This window comes from Microcaecilia unicolor, chromosome 8, assembly GCF_901765095.1.
Source record: "Microcaecilia unicolor chromosome 8, aMicUni1.1, whole genome shotgun sequence".
NCBI classification, from domain to species: Eukaryota; Metazoa; Chordata; class Amphibia; order Gymnophiona; family Siphonopidae; genus Microcaecilia; species Microcaecilia unicolor.
In genome coordinates this window covers 234013171-234034619 of record NC_044038.1, presented here as the reverse complement: position 1 = coordinate 234034619, position 21449 = coordinate 234013171, and the positions used below count along the sequence as shown (strand labels likewise).

At 46.6% G+C, this 21449-nt stretch overlaps 1 protein-coding gene across 6 annotated transcripts in view; it reads left to right on the top strand.

The window, feature by feature from the left end:
* LPIN3 (lipin 3) overlaps positions 1 to 21449 on the top strand; it is a 97702-nt gene that overhangs the window by 59647 nt on the left and 16606 nt on the right. For all 6 annotated transcript variants that reach the window (XM_030211173.1, XM_030211170.1, XM_030211171.1 and 3 more), the window contains exons 11-15: positions 4388 to 4457; positions 6434 to 6526; positions 11149 to 11210; positions 13177 to 13321; positions 17690 to 17838. In XM_030211173.1, the coding sequence (XP_030067033.1) occupies positions 4388 to 4457; positions 6434 to 6526; positions 11149 to 11210; positions 13177 to 13321; positions 17690 to 17838 (519 nt within the window). The remainder of the gene's footprint in view (positions 1 to 4387; positions 4458 to 6433; positions 6527 to 11148; positions 11211 to 13176; positions 13322 to 17689; positions 17839 to 21449) is intronic.

The window sequence follows — 21449 nt, the reverse complement described above, 5'->3', positions numbered from 1 at the left end:
TTCCGGAATCCCAAAGAGTAGCAAGATTCTAGAATCCCAAAGACTACTACTACTACTCATCATTTCTATAGCGCTACTAGACATATGCAGCGCTGTACACTGGACATAAAGAGACAGTCCCTGTTCGACAGAGCTTGCAATCTAATCAAAACAGACAAACAGGACAAATAAGGGATAAGGACAAAGAGTAACAAGATTCCGGAATCCCAAAGAGTAGCAAGATTCTAGAATCCCAAAGACTACTACTACTACTTATCATTTCTATAGCGCTACTAGACATATGCAGCGCTGTACACTGGACATAAAGAGACAGTCCCTGTTCGACAGAGCTTGCAATCTAATCAAAACAGACAAACAGGACAAATAAGGGATAAGGACAAAGAGTAACAAGATTCCGGAATCCCAAAGAGTAGCAAGATTCTAGAATCCCAAAGACTACTACTACTACTTATCATTTCTATAGCGCTACTAGACATATGCAGCGCTGTACACTGGACATAAAGAGACAGTCCCTGTTCGACAGAGCTTGCAATCTAATCAAAACAGACAAACAGGACAAATAAGGGATAAGGACGAAGAGTAGCAAGATTCCGGAATCCCAAAGAGTAGCAAGATTCTAGAATCCCAAAGACTACTACTACTACTCATCATTTCTATAGCGTTACTAGACATATGCAGCGCTGTACACTGGACATAAAGAGACAGTCCCTGTTCGACAGAGCTTGCAATCTAATCAAAACAGACAAACAGGACAAATAAGGGATAAGGACGAAGAGTAGCAAGATTCCGGAATCCCAAAGAGTAGCAAGATTCTAGAATCCCAAAGACTACTACTACTACTCATCATTTCTATAGCGCTACTAGACATATGCAGCGCTGTACACTGGACATAAAGAGACAGTCCCTGTTCGACAGAGCTTGCAATCTAATCAAAACAGACAAACAGGACAAATAAGGGATAAGGACAAAGAGTAACAAGATTCCGGAATCCCAAAGAGTAGCAAGATTCTAGAATCCCAAAGACTACTACTACTACTTATCATTTCTATAGCGCTACTAGACATGTGCAGCGCTGTACACTGGACATAAAGAGACAGTCCCTGTTCGACAGAGCTTGCAATCTAATCAAAACAGACAAACAGGACAAATAAGGGATAAGGACGAAGAGTAGCAAGATTCCGGAATCCCAAAGAGTAGCAAGATTCTAGAATCCCAAAGACTACTACTACTACTCATCATTTCTATAGCGTTACTAGACATATGCAGCGCTGTACACTGGACATAAAGAGACAGTCCCTGTTCGACAGAGCTTGCAATCTAATCAAAACAGACAAACAGGACAAATAAGGGATAAGGACGAAGAGTAGCAAGATTCCGGAATCCCAAAGAGTAGCAAGATTCCATGTAGAATCCCAAAGAGTAGAAAGATTCTGTGCAGTATCCCAAAGAGTAGCAAGATCCCGGAATCCGAAAGACTACTACTACTTATCATTTTATAGCGCCACTATACGTACGCAGTGCTGTACACTTAACATATAAGGGACAGTCCATGCTCGACAGAGCTTACAATCTAATCAGGACAAACAGGACAAGTAAGGGATAATAGAATTACTTAAAGTGGGAATGATAAAACAGACATGGGTACTGAACAAGTCAATAGGGGTTAGAAGTTAAAAACAGCCTCAAAAAAATAGGCTTTTAGCTTAGATTTGAAGACGGGCTTGTATTATTCAAGTAGTTGCTGTATTCAGGAACACGCACTTACACCTGCTCTATATGCTGGCATGTGTAAGCACAAAAATGTTAGGTGTGTCAAAACCAGTTTATGTTGTGTCTAGTTTCTATTACAAAATGAGCTCCTACCATGTGCCCTCATGGTACCTCAATGGAGGCATCCAATCATAGAACTGCCACAAAGTAACCATCCTATATAATAAAACGCACCTCCCAACGTTCTGAAGCCGAGAAAGTGAAGCCTTCAAGCCTTGAAGCATTCCTGCAACGTTCCGGAACTACGGCTTCAGAACGTTGGAGGTGCTTTTTATTATATAGGATGTGCTCGGTGCTTTTTTCTGGCACATGAGGAGAATTTAATATATGCTGATTAAAGTGGAGGAGTGGCTGGAGGGGGGGGGGCAGAGGAGAGAGGAGAATCGCTGGGTGGCTGGAGCGGGGGCAGGGGAGAGAGGAGAATCACTGGGTGGCTGGAGGGGGGTAAGGGAAAAAGGAGAATTGCTGGGTGGCTGGAGGGGGGGTAAGGGAAAAAGGAGAATTGCTGGGTGGCTGGAGGGGGGGCAGGGGAGATAGGACAATCGCTGGGTGGCTGGAGGGGGGCAGGAGACACAGGAGAATTGCTGGGTGGCTGGAAGGGGGGCAGGGGAGAGAAGAGCATCGGTGGGTGGCTGGGGGGGGGCAAGGGAGAAAGTAGAATCGCTGGGTAGCTGGAGGGGGAGCAGGGGAGAGAGGAGAATTGCTGGGTGGCTGGAGGGGGGACAGAGGAGACACACTTGCACCTAGCAGTCTCACTTTCTCTTTGTCACACACACACACTCGCACATTCACTCTCTCTCTCTCTCTCACACACACAGTCAATCTCACACATACTCTCTCAAACATACACACTCCGAGGAAAACCTTGTTAGCGCCCATTTCATTTGTGTCAGAAATGGGCCTGTTTTACTAGTCAGTTAATAAAACAGTGATGTCAGAGTAACAGTGAGCTGCCAACAGCATTGCAACTGATACAACATGAATGAAGAAAAAGTTTTGTTTAGTTTCTCATGTTTTTGGAGGGTTTTTCCTTTTTGTTTTTATTATTTTAAAATTTTTGTTTCAGGGCAATTTTGTTAATAGTGCACGCTTAACAACATGGGGACCTCCCCCCCCCCCCCCCAAAAAAAAAAAAAAAAATTTCAGTTTCTTGTCATTTCAGGTTTAAAATGATGTGAAACATTGTTGCCTTTTTCCCATGTCATTTCAAATGCACATCCCTAATTTTTAGGAACATGTAGCCCCCCCCCCCAACTTCGTAGTAAAGATGATAAATACCTGTGTGGGGGAGGGGGGAATTTCAGCCTTATAGTGGCTAAATTTAACTGCTGAAACATGGGCAGCCCTGGAAACTGTGTAACATCAAGGAATGAAATTAGACTCTTAATGCAGGCTTTTGCGCTAGGTAGCTAATTTAGGGAGTCCTTTTACAAAGGCGCACTAGCGCTAAAAATGAGCATGAGCTAAACTCTAGAGATGCCCATATATTAGCATGCACTAAAAATGCTACCGTGCCTTTGTAAAAGACCCTCAGGAACACGAACCTATTGCAACTATATTTAGAAGGCCTGATGTTAGCTGCATAGATTGTGGCTGAAGATTTATGTAAAAATGGCTGTTCAAGACTCTCATAGACTTGTTACCGTAAAGTCTCTGATATCTTGAAGTATAACCTTGGCACACCAATCACCTGAAGTTTCTATTATTTTTATGAAGTCTCTTTTATTGAATAAATCACAGATAATTTACTCATAGACAGATGTTCAGAAGTGTTGCTCCAGGGCACAGAGACTCCTTCATCTGAGAGCTGTTGGAGGTGGAGATCTGAGGAGAGGTAGCTTTATTGCAGGGGAGAAAGATAGTTGACAGGTAAAAATGGTTCAAAGCTGGGTGACTGGAATGTGTGATATCTCATTAGGGAGGGGATATTTTCAAGGTAAAAACCCAAGTTCGTTGCAGGGAGTTCCAGCAGGACCAAGCTGTCTGGGCCAAGATGGTGAATGCCTCATGGCTGAAGGGACAAAGGGGTGTTGAGGCTTCACACAGGCTCAGGGAGGAGCAGATAGAGACCAATGGGGACAGAGCCTGCCACCGGGTGGCTAGGGAGATGCTAGAGGACAGCCCTCGATTGGAGGGAAAGGTCATGCCTGGCTGACCTCCTAGGACAGAAATAATGAGAATGACCAGGAAATGATAGCAGGAAGACAAAAGAGCCAAGCTTGGCAGAGAGAGAGAGGAGGTCTGGGCAGCCTCACAACCAGTGGTAACAGTTCTTACACAGCCAAGCAGGTGTGGTTGCATTGCTTGTGAACTACATTACGCACAATGCCTTGCTCACGTACCTTCGCAGAGTGAGAACTGCAGCAATGACAGTCCTTAGAAATGAGAATAACAGTAAAAGCATTACACACATTTTAGGATCACGTTATAAACTAGTGCGAGGCTGTCAGAGGACAGAACAATGGCCACTTTTCATCTGACAATGTTTCCACGTCAGGCTGCTGATCCAGGGCTGAATGGTGACCAGATATTTGCAGACCTAAGCAAATGGCATTTTTTGTCTTTATAGTCAAAATTGCTCCTATGTGACCTTCCAATCTTCTGCCTTCCATTATAGGTATTATAATTGGGCAGTTGCTGGTCCCATGATTCTCTCCTTGCAGGCCTTTCAGAAGAATCTTCCTAAGGTAATACTAATAATATTTTAAAGCCAGATTTGCAGGCCATTTGTGGCATAGGTGAACCAGGGACACATTTCTACCACATAGTCATGAAAGCTTCCAGTAGGGTGAAAAAAGAAGGTACAACGTCATTGCAGTTGGGTAGACCGAGACACAGAGGTAACAAGACTTGCCCGAATTCATGGACTCGGGGTTGGACATAATATCAACTCGTGTCCTGGGACCTCATTTGACTCCCAGTTTACTGCTATCATGAACTTCTCCTCCCCTCCTCTGGTTAATTGTTATGACTTTGGTTACTGTTAAGCATTTGCTTTGGCTGCTGCCTTCGTTTAATTTGGGTTTGGGTGGAGCAGAGTTGAGGCTTTGCACTGTTAGTTGACGCATTGTACCGGGATCCAGAAAACCAACTCCCGTCCACTCCAAACAAGGGCTAAGGACACCCAGAACTATCCTTACCCTTACTAACTCATAATACTATTGTGCTTATGTGGCTCACTTTGGGAAACCCGCCAGATATTATTTCACAGCCTCACATAATCTATATATATATAAAAGGCAACCCCAACGTTCTATGAAGCCTCCAGCCGGATGTGTGAAGCGCCAGAGATATCCGGTTTCCCTATGAGTGAAGGAAAACAGCACAGCACGAAATCCCTCTCTCTGTAACAGTGAAGGACTCAGAGGGGGGAGGAGAGAGATGCCCTCACTCTCTTGGTAATACAAACACAGCACAGCAGGAAACGTAACACTGAAGGACTGGACTCCGAGGGGGAAGGGGGAGAGAGAGAGAGGGCAGAGGGCAGGGACACTCCCACATGCACACTCTGAAGAAAACCTTGCTAGCCCCCGTTTCATTTGCATCAGAAACGGGGCTTTTTTACTAGTCCCATAATAGTTCACAGGTCAATATTTAAACTGCACGCTTGGCATTTCTGTTAAATGTTTTCTGTGGCACTAAAAATATACTAGATATTTAGCTCCATCTGATATTTGAATAATGGTGATGTTTAGTGTCACTAACCAGATAATAGAGAACAGCCATTTTCCTGCCCTAAGATAACCAGATAGCAGTGCTGCTTATCACCGCTATGCAGATAATGTGCTCTTCTGCTCCCCGACCATCCTGGTGCTATTCAGATAGGGCTGAGGTGGCCTGCAATGATTTTCAGTGGAATGATCCAGGTAGTGCTAATGAAAATCTGACTGGCCCTCGGCATTTCTCCAGGTAGCAAGTGCAGCTACTTGGAGTGGAGGAGTAGCCTAGTGGTTAGTGCAGTGGGCTTTGAGCCCGGTAAACTGGGCTCAATTCCCACTGCAGCTTCCTTTGACTCTGGGCAAATCACTTAACCTTCTATTGTCCCAGGCACAAGTACCTGTATATAATATGTAAACCGCTTTGATTGCAACCATGTCCCACCCCCTATCCCTAAATGCCATCAAATATCAGGCCCTCAGTGCAGTGGCATAGGAAGGGGGGGCGGTGGGGTGGTCCGCCCCGGGTGCACGCCGCTGGGGGGGTGTTGGCTCCTCTGGTTCCCTGCTCTCTCTGCCCTGGAACAGGTTACTTCCTGTTCCGGGGCAGAGAGAGCAGGGAACCAGCGGAGCTGACGCAGCTCCCAGCGACTTGCATTCGGGGGCGGATCGGCCCGCCCCTCACCTCGTTTCTTTGTGCATGTAAGAATGCGCTCCGGGGGCGGGGTGCGCACCGGAGGGGGGTGGGTGCGTGCTCCAGAGGGGGTGCGCCGTGCTGCACCCGGGGGGGGGGGGGGGTGCACAGCGGCGACCCGCCCCGGGTGTCAGCTGCCCTCGCTATGGCACTGCCTCAGTGTCTTGGAAGCTGTTTTTGGAGACAAATTACTTTGATGGTAACTATGGGTCGGTAAAATTGGTTTTATTGTGTGTTGGGTTGTGCATATGCCTGTCAGTCCATATGTTCCTTTGGATTCTGGCACCCCACAGACTAACTCCCCTTCCTGCAGAACACCATTGACAAGCTGGTCAAGGAGAAAATGCCAAAGAAAAGTAGCCGGTGGTGGTTTTCCTGGCGGAGGAAGGATTTTTCCATTGAAGAGGTACGTCCGCTGCTGTGTTTCAGATAATTCAATCAAGAAGAAAAATGTATCTAAGAGCCCAGATTCCATTATAGAATACTAGCATAACCTATCACAGTTACACTAACCACAAACCTAGCATAGCTGCAGTTGCATATAACTGTGACCGCACCTTGAGTATTGGGTTCAATTCTGGTCGCCGCATCTCAAGAAAGATATAGTAGAATTTGAAAAGGTGCAGTGAAGGGCTACTAAAATGATAGCGGGGATGGGGCGACTTCCCTATGAAGAAAGACTAAGGAGGCTAGGGCTATACAGCTTGGAGAAGAGACGGCTGAGGGGAGACATGATAGAGGTATATAAAATAATGAGTGGAGTGGAACAGGTGGATGTGAAGCGTCTGTTCACGCTTTCCAAAAATACTAGGACTAGGGGGCATGCGATGAAACTACAGTGTAGTAAATTTAAAACAAATCGGAGAAAATGTTTCTTCACCCAACGTGTAATTAAACTCTGGAATTCGTTGCCGGAGAACGTGGTGAAGGCGGTTAGCTTGGCAGAGTTTAAAAAGGGGTTAGACGGTTTCCTAAAGGACAAGTCCATAAACCGTTACTAAATGAACTTGGGAAAAATCCACAATTCCAGGAATAATATGTATAGAATGTTTGTACGTTTGGGAAGCTTGCCAAGTGCCCTTGGCCTGGATTGGCCGCTGTCGTGGAGAGGATGCTGGGCTCGATGGACCCTTGGTCTTTTCCCAGTGTGGCATTACTTATGTACTTATGTAACTTACAGCATTTATTAAATTACATATATAAGTGGGAGCTCCACCCACACCCCTTCCCACCCATAGAATAGCCCCTCTATGCTCCACCCACAGAATTACCTCCCTTTACTCCACCCATAGAATGCTCCACCCACAGAATGACCTCGCATGTTCCACTCATAAAATACCCCCCAAGTTCCACCCTAGAATGGACCCTCCCATGCTCCACCCACAGAATGACTGCTTCTGATCTCTTAAATCGTAATATCTTCTTAAAGAGATATGCGCTAAAATAATCAGACAGTATAACTACAGTATGGCAGCAAACACCAGAAGTCTCTTTTCTTTTTCTAAAATGTACTTTTATTGAATACATGTAGCCAATTTACTCACAGTTAGTAGGTACGTCCCCGAGGCAAGAGACTTTGTAGTTATGAGACCTGTAACGGAGGGTGGAAATGGAAATTTGAAGGGAAGGAAGCTTTATGGCAGATGTGGGAGAGCTGACAGGTGAATGAAGGTGGTTCAGAGATGGGATGTTGAACAGAGTAAAAAGACGAGTTCACTGCAGGGGAGCAAGAAGACATGTGCTGTCCGAGGCAAGATGGAGAATGTCTGCCTCATGGAGATGGACAGGTCAAGAAAGGGCCTACATAAGCCCAGGGAGGGGGAGGTAAAGGGACCAATAGGGGGCAGAACCCTGAGACCAAGTAGCAGAGGTAGTCCCAGGGGGCAGTAGGAATAATCAGGAAATGACAATAGGTAAGCGAAGCAGGGGCGCATCTACGTGGGGCCACTGGGGCATGGGCCCCCACAGATTATGCCCTGGCCCCCTCTACATTTGACCCCCCTGCCCCGCCGCTGCCCCTGCCAGCGAAAGAGTTTTCTTCAGCGCCGGTCGACTCCGGCGCCTTCGTTGTGCGATCATCTGTTTTTGACGCCTTATATCCTGCATGGGGCTACATGTACGGTGCAGGATGTAAGGCATCAGAAACAGATGATCGCACAACGAAGGTGCCGGAGTCGACCGGTGCTGAAGAAAACTCTTTGGCTGGTGGGGACTGGGGACCCCCCGCCAGCAAACAAGGTAACTGATGTGGCGGTGGGGCAGGGGATGGGTGGCGGGGGGGGGGGGGTTTGCGGTTGCAGTGACAGGGGGAGGGGTCCAAAGTGGCGGGTGGGGCTGTCGGCGGTGGGGGGAGGCAGCTAAACAGTGCCCCCCACCTCGGGCTCTGGTCGCCAAGGTCCGGCTACGCCCCTGAAACAAAGGAACCAAGCTTGACTGAGAAATGGAGGAAGCCTTTGCAGGAGAATAGACCACTAGTAACTAACTTTATATAAACAAGCAGAGGTGGCTTCAGTACATCTGAGACTACATTACACACAATGCCTTGCTCACATATCTTTGGTGGAAGCACCTGCAGCAGTAAAAAAAAAATCTTTAGAAGTGAGAATAACAGTAAAGGCATTAAACAAATTTTAGGACTACATTATAAAAACTAGAATAAGGCTGCCGAGTGGCAGAAAAATGATGCTGCACCCATAGAATGAACCCTCCTATGCCACTTATGTTCGCCCTTACAGAATATCACTTAGTTGCTTTGCTGCCACTTACCTAGGGTTACCATATGTCCGGATTTACACGGACATGTCCTCTTTTTGAGGGCATGTCCGGGCAACCGGACGGGTTTTGCCAATCTGCCCGTTTGGCTGGATTTGTGGACAAACGGGCAGATTGCTAGCCTCCCCTCCCCTTACTTACTAGTGCCCTGGTGGTCTAGTGACCTCTTCGGAGCAGGAAAGAGCCCCCTCTTTCCTGCCCGGAGCACTGTCCTGCATGCATCCTTACTGTTGCTGATCCTCAGAGCCGATTCAAAATGGCTACCGAGAGTTGAAGTGACCTCGCGAGACTTCAACTCTCGGTGGCCAATTTGACTCAGTGCCGAGGATCAGCAACAGTAAAGATGCATGCAGGACAGTGCTCCGGGCAGGAAAGAGGGGGCTCTTTCCTGCTCCGAAGAGGTCACTAGACCACCAGGGCAGTAGTAAGGTAAGGGGGCGTGACGGGGTGTGTGAAGGGGGGGGGGGAGAGAATGTGACAGGGGCGGAGCGAGGATGTGATAGGGGTGGGGTGTGAAAGGGGGCGGGCAGGGTGCGTGGTGGGGCAGGGCATGTGTCCTCCTTTTTGGGGGACAAAATATGGTAACCCTACACTTACCCGTGTCAGTGTATATCTTTCCGTGAAAGTTCTGGTTCTTGGTACATTTGCATGTACAAGTAGCAGCCAGATATTTACCCAGTGATAGAATTGCCCTTTAAGTATTTCCAGTGAGATGATCCTTTCCCTAGCAGCGGTCTCTTTTTTTCCTTATGTTCTACAGCTACCCCTGGATCTGTCTTTATAGAAGTACTCAGTCCACCTTGTGTCCATATAACTGTGCTGCTTCCCTAGAGCTCTCTCTCAAAAGTGGCAGAGCATAGACATTCCACCTTGAGAGTCATGCATCCAGTGGCGTAGCTAGGTGGGGCGCCAGGGGAGCGGCCGCTCCCCCCAAATGGAGTTCAGCCGGCGCCTATTTTTTTCTAGTTGTGTTGCATTGAAAATGTGCACCAGCACCGGCTGAAGTCCGCTCTTGTGCCGCTTTTGCTTCCCCTGCACCATCAACCTGGCTCCGCTTCTGCATGCATCACTTATAAATGCTCATCTCTAGACTACTAGTTTGATTAGCAGAGAAAGCAATTTGCTAGTGGATCTCAAGCTGAACAGCAACATGTAATGTGGTGCAGTTTTGAGCTTAGGGTGTTCCCAAAGAATAAATAGCAGCGGTAAGTAGTAGAAAGCAGGGCTGTGATGCATTAGTCGCTGGGGAAGAATAATAGATGGATTTGAACTTGGTGCTGTGACAGGACTGAGAAGAATTGACAGAGCGGTATACGCAGATATGCAAACTTCCATCACCCCACAATACCTACTCATACTCTGGCTTTAACTATTATTTTTATTTATTATTATTTGTATCCCACATTTTCCCACCTATTTGCAGGCTCAATGTGGTTTACATAGTACCGTATCAGCGTTCGCCAATTCCGGTATGAACAAGTACAAGGCGATGTTGTGGTAGAATAAGGTTAACAAATTGGATGGACAAAGAACCCCCAAAGGTGGCGCAATGGAGATTTGCCGTGATAAAACTAGCTGCGCCAGAAAGAAGATCCTTAGAATCGTTGGACACAGTTCATTTACGAACATTTCAAGCTCGTTGGGAACCCGTTTGGTCCTCACTCTCACCATTAGCCCATAGTAGACTGTCGAATTGAAACGCAGTCAGATTTAGTTTGATTAGATAGGAGGGATTGAAATATAGGCACGCATTTTTAGTCGCGGGGATCCACGTGTAAATTTTACATGCAGCTCACAAAAAGGGGGTGTGGCCATGGGAGGGTCATGGGCGGATCAGGTGCATTTTCTACAATTTATGAATGTTGTTTTAGGATAAGGGGGATCCATTCCTAATTTAGACGTGAGGATATACACCAGGGTTTACTTGGTGGAAATCCTTGCATGTAAAGCTAGGCACCTTGGGGGGCCCTTTTATTGTTATCAATCTCTCACAATTGTGAATACCGATTATTGTAAGAGAACAAAAATTGATATGCATGTAATTTCAGGGGCAGACAACAAGTATAGCCTGGGCAAATGATTCTAGAACAACGGGAGAGGGGGGTGTGCTGCGAAGTGACAGTGCAATGGGGTGGTACCCTTCATGGTGCAGATCCTGTAGGGTGCCACGGTAAGCGGGGGGAGGGGGGATTCAGACATTACCTTCCTGATGTGGATCAACTTGACTGCTAACAGTGGACTTCCTTGTGATTGCAGAATGAGACCACAGCAGAAAAGGATGAGGCGGAACAGTCCAAAGAGAATTCGTTATCAAAAAGGTAGGCCTTCGGAGAGGCTTTTCTATCGTACATTGAAGTTGGCTATCAGTTTCCCTGTTTCTCATTCTTACCAGATGAGCTTTGGAAAGGGACAGAACCATTAATATGTTGTCCTGAGCTGATTCATATACTGCTGATTGAAGATATGAGCTGTTTCTGTTGTATGAAGTGAATTTGAAGCAAAGGTCTAAACCTGTTGAACATGGAGCTGCCAAAAGAACTCTGGGATAAAGTTATTCAAAGACAGTTTGAGGGAAGACTATACGAAATTTCAGTGTGTTTTGAATAGCCAGTTAAGGCACTGTCAGGACCAGAGCCGTAGCGAGGGGAGCTGACACCCGGGGCGGGTCGCCGCTGCGCACCCCCCCCCCCCCCGGGTGCAGCACGGCGCACCCTCCTCCCGCTGGAGCTCACCCCCCCCCCCCCCCCGGAGTGCATACCTGCAGCAAGGGACGGGCGGGAGGGCCGATCCGCCCCGACTGCACGTTGCTGGGGTGTGTCAGCTCTGCGCTGGTTCACTGCTCTCTCTGTCCCGGAACAGGAAGTAACCTGTTCCGGGGCAGAGAGGGCAGTGCACTAGCGCGGAGCCGACACCCCCCAGCGGCATGCACCCGGGGTGGACCACCCCCCCCCCGCCCCCCTTTCTACACCACTGGTCAGGACACTACGCTTTTTTCTTCTTTGCATCTAAACTGCGGAATGATCTTCTCCCCCACCCTCTGCTCTGAACTTCCTTTCCTGGGGTTTAAGACACAATCTAATTTTTTTTAATTAGCTTTTGGCTGAACTTAACTGATGCTTGACTGACAGTGACTGTCATCCTACGTTGGGCTTCAACGCAGTGGTGATTCATTGTTTTTGCAGATAACAATTTCTTTGTATGTCTGTCTTGTCTTGAATGTCCTTGATTTGTCTTATGTTGTGGTTGGCTCTTGGATGTTGTGCTCTCTTTCCAGTCTTAAACTGGAGTTCCTTTCTTCTTCTTTTATGTTTTAAATATTGCTTTGTAAACCACTGCAATCTCTTTTGAGATGGCAGTATATCGAGTCTATAAATAAACATAAACACACTGAGTGGATGCCCTCTCCTCCTCGCCCTGGTCATTTCTCATCTTGACCATTGTAACTCTCTTTACATAAGCCAGGGGTGTAGCCAGACCTCACGGTCAGAGGAGGCCAGAGCCCGAGGTTGGGGGCACATTTTGAGTGCCACCTTGCCGCTCCCCCTACCGCCACGCCTTGCCTCCTTGCCCCCCCCCCGCCTCGCCTCCTTGCTGCTTCCCCTCACCGCCTCGTCGCTCCCCCCCGCAAAACAAATACCTTTGCTGGCGGGGGTCCCCAACCCCCGCCAGCTGAAGCCTTCTTCAGCGCCGGACTCAGGCGCAGCTGCGTTCGCTGCCCTGCTCTTCTTTCTTGTTGCTCCTCCTGTGCATGCTGACGCTCCTTCTCAGTTTCACGTAAAGGAGCGTCAGCGTGCACAGGAGTAGAAACAAGAAAGAAGAGCAGGGCAGCGAACGCGGCTGCGCCGGAGACCGGCGCTGAAAAAGGCTTCAGCTGGCAGGGGTTGGGGACCCCCGCCAGCCAAACCAGGGGCCCGGATGAAATTTGCGGGGGCCCAGGCCCCCGTGGTCCCCCGTAGCTACGCCCCTGATACAAGCCCTTCCCCTCTACTCTTTAATACACCTTCAAAAAAACCTTTTGGAAAAAAAGAAAAAGTTCTGTATGCGTAAGCATGGGTTTAACTGTTTATTGTTAGTGACCAGACTCGTTTCTATTGACTTTTTGGGTTTGTCTAATATATTGTGAGATGTGGACCTTTTGCATTCAAGAAATCGCAACCTACAAGATTTTCCAATTCTACAGTCTTTGAAATAGCAGCATAGGATGGCACCACTTTTGCTGATTGACAGTACTTTTCACCAGAATAATCACTTTGGCTTCCTTCTCCAACTCTGCACGTTGTACAGGAATAAGAAATTCACAACGTCCAGCGAGGATGAATTTGCATATCAGGAGGAACATTCAGCAGCACAGTCTACGCGCCAAGACACCCCTGAGTCGATATTCTTTCCTACGTACAAGAAATCTCTCCGACTGTCTTCTGAGCAAATTGTAAGAAGCATGTTTCTAAATTCCCCACCCCCCAATTCTTGATGGAATATGTAGCAGGTTCCTGAGTGGCTGTGTAACTGGACATTATGCCTATGGTATTGGTGTGTGGTCACTAGGCCCCTGACCCCCCAGTCAGATGAGGGACAGTGAACTCCCAAGACCCTGCTTCCATGGGACTGTGACTGTTAAATGACCTCTTTGGGAACTTTTAAAAACAAAAGTCTGATAATATTTACTAAACGTATTTATTCACTAACATAGTGCAAGTTTACTGTGCCAAGGGAACCACAGGCTAGCATGATAATTGTATATCATATTACTGCAGCCTGGAACTTTGGACATTCCTAGCCACAGTAACAAAGAATGAAACAGAGAAGCAGGGAAAAATATGGGCAGATAAAGACCATATGGCCTATCTAGTCTGCCCAGCTATGCAGGTAGGTCACCACCCTGGTTCTATCATCTTTTAAAGGTTATGGTGTGCAGTAGGAAAAAATCTAAATCTTTCCTCATCCAGTGTTTTCCAAAATCTTTGCCAGTAGCTTGGCCACTGTTAGAAGGATACTGGGCTAGATGGACCTTTGGTCTGACCCAGTATGGCTACTCTTATGTTCTAGTATTCTCGTGGCATTGCCCATTCCATCACCTTTTCCCACCCCTTCCCACCATTGCAGCACCCGCTCTTCCAGAAGTTAAATATAAGTAGGGTTACCATATGTCCGGATTTACCCAGACATGTCCTCTTTTTGACGACATGTCCGGGCAACCGGGCGGGTTTTGCCAATCTGCCCGGTTGTCCAGAAATCCGGACAAACGGGCAGATTGCTAGCCTCCCCTCCCCTTACTTACTACTGCCCTGGTGGTCTAGTGACCTCTTCCGCCTTCGGGGCAGGAAAGAGCCCCCTCTTTCCTGTCCGGAGCGCTGCCCTGCATCATGCATCCTTCCTGTTCGTGATCTTGGCGCCGATTCAAAATGGCCACCGAGAGTTGAAGTGACCTTGCGAGACTGCAACTCTCGGCGGCCATTTTGAATCGGCGCCGAGATCACAAACAGGAAGGATGAATGCAGGGCAGCGCTCCGGGCAGGAAAGAGGGGGCTCTTTCCTGCCCCGAAGAGGTCACTAGACCACCAGGGCAGTAGTAAGGTGAGGGGGGTGACGGGGAGGGTGAGTGACGGGGTGTGTGACAGGGGGGAGGAGAAATGTGACAGGGGCAGAGCGAGGGCGTGAAAGGGGCGGGGTGTGGTGTGAAAGGGGGCGGGGCATGTGTCCTCTTTTTTGGGGGACAAAATATTGTAACCCTAAATATAAGTGATTCCTTACCTCAAAGGCCCTGTCTCTCAAGCCTACCTGCCCATTTCTGGTGTCTAGCGGGGGGCCACGAGTGATCACATTTTTCAAAATGGCATGGCCTACTCCTAGTGGTGCTTCATTCAGTGCTACTAGAAGTTAGGCAGTGCTGTTTTGGAAAAGAGCTTCTCTGGGGCAGGAGTGACAGCAGATTGCTGATGCGCTGCAGTAGGTACCAGGGATGACAATGAGCTTGGTTTGAGGGTTAGGGCGCAGAAGGCAGGGGCATAGTTACCATTGAGTGAGCCCAGCAAAAAACACAGGGCCACCCATTGGTAAGGGTCATCTGCTGTCAAACAGTGATGCCCTATATCTCTATCTTTCCTGCCCCCCTTCAGGTCCGGAATCTCTCTTTAGCCGTCCCCACTCCCAACTCAAATGGCGGATGGTTGTCAGAGGAAGGCATGAAAACAGGCTGTCTCTAGCCAGCCCCACCAGGGCTTTTCCTCTGCTGCATCCTGCCTCCTCTGATGTAACTTCCTGTGAACAGGACATGGCAGAGGAAAGATCCTGGAGGAACTGGCCAGAGGTAGTCTGTTTTCATCACTACCTCTGCTGACACCCACTGTGTCATGGGGGGAGGAGATGTCTAAAGAAGACATGGGGGAAAAGGAGAAATGCTGGATGCTGGGCCTGCATATGTTTGGGGGGGGAGACAGTCTAGACCTGGGAGAGGCAGAAAGACAGGGGGAGGAATGCTGGACCTAGAGGAAAGTTTTTTTAAAATTTTTTTACAACAATGTTTTTTTATATGCATTTAAACTTTACATCCACAGAATAAACTTATGAATGATACAGGAAAAAAAAGGAAATTAAAAATATTTCTATAATATTCAAAGGGAAAAAGAAATCATTTCAATTTAGACCTCAATACCTGGGAGCCAAGAAATTAGGAAAAATGAAATTAATAATAACAATTATATTTTAAGACAAACGGATAAATTAGCACCCACATCCAATCTTACAGCATGTTACATCAAGCAGGACCCTTAATCGGTGTACACCCAATTCCTTCTTTAGAAACAACAAATTCTAGCAATTTCTTGGGATTAAAGAAAGCATACTTAACATGATTTAGAGATACCATGTATCTTCAAGGAAATTTTAGATCAAACGTTCCACTCAAAGCTAGAACTCTTGGCTTAACAGCCAGGAATTCCCATCTCCATTTCTGGGTATCTCTAGCAAAGTCAGGAAATACTTGTATTATTGAACCCAAAAACTTTGCTTTCATATGACGACAATAAAGACGAAAAATATTGTTCCTATCAGGTTCTAGAGCAAAAGTCACCAGAAGTGTAGTTCTCTCTGTTATTACTTCCAAAGAGCTTTCCAGAAACTCAGTAAGATTTAATTCAGATTGAGGTCCATCAGTGGAAACCCTCGAGGCTCCTGGTAAATATTGGGCTCTAACTATAGGCGGAAGGAAGGAATACTTGGCCAGGGGGGACCAGAGAAGAGACAGAAACTGGACGAGGGGGATAGAGAGGGAGAGACACTGAACCAACAGAGGGCGGGAAAAAGAGAGAGATGCTGGACCACAAGGGAAGGTGGAATCAGGGTACAAGACGGAGGAATGCTGGCCCCAGGGTTAGGGGGTGTAGGAGAAAAGGAAGGGAGAGGGTAGACATGGGGAGGAAGACAGAGAAAGAGATGCCGGGCATAGAGGGAGCATAGGGACAAGGATACAGAGGGGCAATACTAGACATAGGAGGAGAATAGGGACAGGAACACAGAGGGGAGATGCCAGACAGGTTGGATAAGGGTCTCAGAGGAAAGATGGATGGTGGACATAGAACGGGAAGAAATGTAAAAAAGGACACGAGTTAAGGAGCCCCCCCCCCCCCCCAAAAGAAAAGCAGAAAAGAGATATTGGGACCAAAGCAATGCTCAGACAACAAAGGTAGAAAAGAGTATTTTTAATGCATATATTACTTGGAATATATCAGCTTTGGAAAATGTGCATTCTAGTTTCTTTTATTTATGTATTTATTGGGATTTATTAACCGCCTTTATGAAGATTCACCCAAAGTGGTGTTTCTATTTCTGTTACTATGATAAGCTTTCTATATAGGTCTGGAATGTGTTTGCTTTTTGCAGGGGTTGTTTACTGATGCTCTGAAGGGGATTTGCTCTTATCCCACCCCTCTTGGTGTATAGGGGGTCTGCCTTAATTGTTTCTGCCTGGGGCCCATTCAATTCTAGCTATGGCACTAGTTGAAGGGTTAATTTTTGCACACAGGTGGGGCCTTTGAAATGGGGGTTGAGAATCCATGGACCCTTATGTTCTGGTCAGGCAAGGGGCCCTGCTTCTAAGGGGTGCTCTGGGGGAACTGAAACAGGTGGCAGGATTTGGGGGCATCACTTGTCATTTCTTACACTTTTCTCACCAGAGCAGTGCTGCAGTGGAGGGGCAAGAAGGAGGGTAACAGGCAGTACACTAGAGTACCAGGGATATTAGGAACATGGAAGAGGGTTTTGGTTTTTATTTGCTCACACACCAGCCCTGTTGGGGACTATCTGTTTGCATGTTAATGAGAGTCCAAAATCTCCCGCAAAAAAACAAGAACACAACAAAAGGAGCGGAAGCTATCCAGAAGGACCAGACTGAAGCCACAAATGTTGGAAACCAGAATAATTTGTGGCTTCAGTCTGGTCCTTCTGGATAGCTTCCCGCTCGTTTTGTTGTGTGCATGTTAATGAGCCCATGCTACTGGAGGAAAATGTTCACTGCCCCTCTGGAGGTGTAATTAACCGTCTTTGAAAATCATAGCTTACCATCTTTACTTTAAGCTACATTATTCTATTTACATAATAAAGAGCTGCTTTGTCTGCCTTTGCCTGCATTTGCATGACAACGGTCATTATTTTTCTGCATATTGTTCCTACCTTCTTTGCATTAAAAGCTGCTTCAATGCAGATTAATGTACTAATTAGCCAACAGCCACAATTAACATAGTTTAGTGAATAGAAGCCAAAGTGTTTTGCAGTTATAACTCTTTGCCTCTTTGGAACACAGAGCCACCTAAATCTCAAAGACGGCGCCAACCATGCTGTATTCAGTGTGACAACTCCATACCAAGGGACCTGCCGCTGTGAGGCCACAATCTATCTGTGGAACTGGGATGACAAGGTTATCATATCAGACATTGATGGAACCATCACAAAGTAAGGCGAACTCTAATCCATTTGCTTTGCTGGTCTAAACTGGCAGGTTTAGGATCAAGGACTTTGGGACAGTGGCCTGCCACCTAGAAACCATACATTATCTTTTGCTTATTCTACAAGGGTTCTCTTCCTAACTAAATCAATATTTATTTATTTATTTGCTACATTTATACCCCACATTTTCCCCACCTATTTGCAGGCTCAATGTGGCTTACAAGTAACCGTAAAGGCATTTGCCGTTACAGTTGATAACAAATACAAGATTGTGTTGTGGTCAGATGGGGTAGATGTGATTCAGGCGTCATTGGGTTGAGGGGAATGATGATAGTAGGTTGTCCAGTACGATCCTTGATTATGTTGTATTGCTGGGTGTGGGGAGTTATGTTGGATCGGAGGGATAGGCTATTTTGAAGAGGTGAGTTTTTAATAAGTACATAACATAAGTACATAAGTAATGCCATACTGGGAAAAGACCAAGGGTCCATCGAGCCCAGCATCCTGTCCACGACAGCGGCCAATCCAGGCCAAGGGCACCTGGCAAGCTTCCCAAGCGTACAAACATTCTATACATGTTATTCCTGGAATTTTGGATTTTTCCAAGTCCGTTTAGTAGCGATTTATGGACTTGTCCTTTAGGAAACCGTCCAACCCCTTTTTAAACTCTGCTAAGCTAACCGCCTTCACCACTTTCTCCGGCAACGAATTCCAGAGTTTAATTACACGTTGGGTGAAGAAAAATTTTTTCCGATTTGTTTTAAATTTACTACACTGTAGTTTCATCGCATGCCCCCTAGTCCTATTATTTTTGGAAAGCGTGAACAGACGCTTCACATCCACCTGTTCCACTCCACTCATTATTTTATATACCTCTATCATGTCTCCCCTCAGCCGTCTCTTCTCCAAGCTGTATAGCCCTAGCCTCCTTAGTCTTTCTTCATAGGGAAGTCGTCCCATCCCCGCTATCATTTTAGTCGCCCTTCGCTGCACCTTTTCCAATTCTACTATATCTTTCTTGAGATGCGGCGACCAGAATTGAACACAATACTCAAGGTGCGGTCGCACCATGGAGAGATACAACGGCATTATAACATCCTCACACCTGTTTTCCATACCTTTCCTAATAATACCCAACATTCTATTCACTTTCTTAGCCGCAGCAGCACAGCACACTGAGCAGAAGGTTTCAGTGTGTTATCGACGACGACACCCAGATCCCTTTCTTGGTCCGTAACTCCTAACGTGGAACCTTGCATGACGTAGCTATAATTCGGGTTCTTTTTTCCTACATGCATCACCTTGCACTTGCTCACATTAAACATCATCTGCCATTTAGCCGCCCAGTCTCCCAGTCTCGTAAGGTCCTCTTGTAATTTTTCACAATCCTGTCACGATTTAATGACTTTGAATAACTTTGTGTCATCAGCAAATTTAATTACCTCGCTAGTTACTCCCACTAACTACCCTTCTCCATTGTGAATACTGCCCATTTAACCCCACTCTCTGTTTCCTATCCTTCAACCAGTTTTTAATCCACAATAGGACATTTCCTCCTATCCCATGACCCTCCAATTTCCTCTGTAGCCTTTCATGAGGTACCTTGTCAAACGCCTTTTGAAAATCCAGATACACAATATCAACCGACTCCCCTTTGTCCACATGTTTGTTCACTCCTTCAAAGAATTGAAGTAAATTGGTCAGGCAAGATTTCCCCACACAAAAGCCATGCTGACTTGGTCTCAGTAATCCATGTCCTCGGATGTGCTCTGTAATTTTGTTTTTAATAATAGCCTCTACCATTTTGCCAGGCACCGACGTCAGACTCACTGGTCTATAATTTCCCGGATCTCCCCTGGAGCCTTTTTTAAAAATGGGCGTTACATTGGCCACCCTCCAATCTTCCGGTACCATGCTCGATTTTAAGGATAAGTTGCATATCACTAGCAGTAGCTCCGCAAGGTCGTTTTTCAGTTCTATCAGTACTCTAGGATGAATACCATCCGGTCCAGGAGATTTGCTACTCTTCAGTTTGCCGAACTGCCCCATTACGTCCTCCAGGTTTACCGTGAAGTCAGTAAATTTCTCCGATTCGTCCGCTTGAAATACCATTTCCGACACCGGTATCCCACCCAAATCTTCCTCGGTGAAGACCGAAGCAAAGTCTCTCCGCTACGTCTTTATCTTTCTTGATCGCCCCTTTTACCCCTCGGTCATCCAGCGGCCCAACCGATTCTTTTGCCGGCTTCCTGCTTTTAATATACCGAAAAAATTTTTTACTATGTTTTTTTGCCTCTAATGCTATCTTTTTTTCATACTCCCTCTTGATTTCCTGAAGTTTAGATGGTCATGTATTGTTCTCACAGCATGCGGGAGTCCATTCCATAGTTGAGCGCTCATGTAGGAGAAGCTAGATGCAAATGTTGTTTTGTATTTTAGCCCTTTGCAGTTGGGGTAGTCTGATCTGGATCTGTTTTTTGTTGGTAGATCTATGAGGTCTATCATGTATCCTGGGACTACGCCGTAGATGATTTTATGGACCAAGGTGCAGATTTTGAAGGAGATCCGTTCTTTAATTGGGAGCCAGTGCAGCTTTTCACGGAGGGGTTTAGCGCTTACGAATCGTGTTTTACCATATATCAATCTGGCTGCTGTGTTTTTGGGCACTTTGGAGTTTTTTTGTGAGTTGTTCTTTGGAACCCGCGTAGATTCTGTTGCAGTAATCTGCGTGGCTTAGGACCATAAATTGTATTAATTTATGAAAGGTTTCCCTCGGGAAGAAAGGTTTTATTCGTTTGAGTTTCCACATTGAGTAAAACATTTTCTTTATTACTTGTGCCTATATCATGTAAAGCAGTGGTTCCCAAACCTGGTTCTGGAGGCACCACAGCCCGTCAGGTTTTCAGGATATCAACAATGAATATTCATGAGAGAGATTTGCATGCAGTGGAGGGTGGCAGTGCATGCAAATCTCTCTCATGAATATTCATTGTGGGATCCTGAGACCCTGAGGGGCTGGGGTGCTTCTAGGATCAGGTTTGGGAGCCACTGATGTAGGGTAATTTAATTTTATGTCCATTTGCAGGGGGGGAGAGGGGGGTTGTACCTTGGATCAGGGCCGGGGTTGGTGTGAGAATTGAAGCAACACGTGTACTTAAGTGTTTTAAAAAATATAGCTGGTGGTCTATGTAAAAAAAACCCCAAAACCTACAAAGGAAAGGTTGTTGGATCAATACAATGCCACCTTGGCCAATAACAGCGGTTTGAATTGATATATAAACTTCCTTGAAACAGGCTTTGCTGCTGAAATGCTAGCATCAGGGTATTGTCTCTGTATTTATATTTTGAGCTGGAACATATGGTGAACCTCGCTGGTGCTTTTTTGTCCGTCCCCCCCCCCCCCCCAACCCTTCTTTTGCAACTGATTAACATAAGGGAGTGGCCTAGTGGTTAGAGTGGTGGACTTTGGTCCTGGGGAACTGGGTTCAATTCCCAGTTCAGGCACAGGCAGCTCCTTGTGACTCTGGGCAAGTCACTTAACCCTCCATTGCCCCATGTAAGCCGCATTGAGCCTGCCATGAGTGGGAAAGCGCAGGGTACAAATGTAACAAAAATAA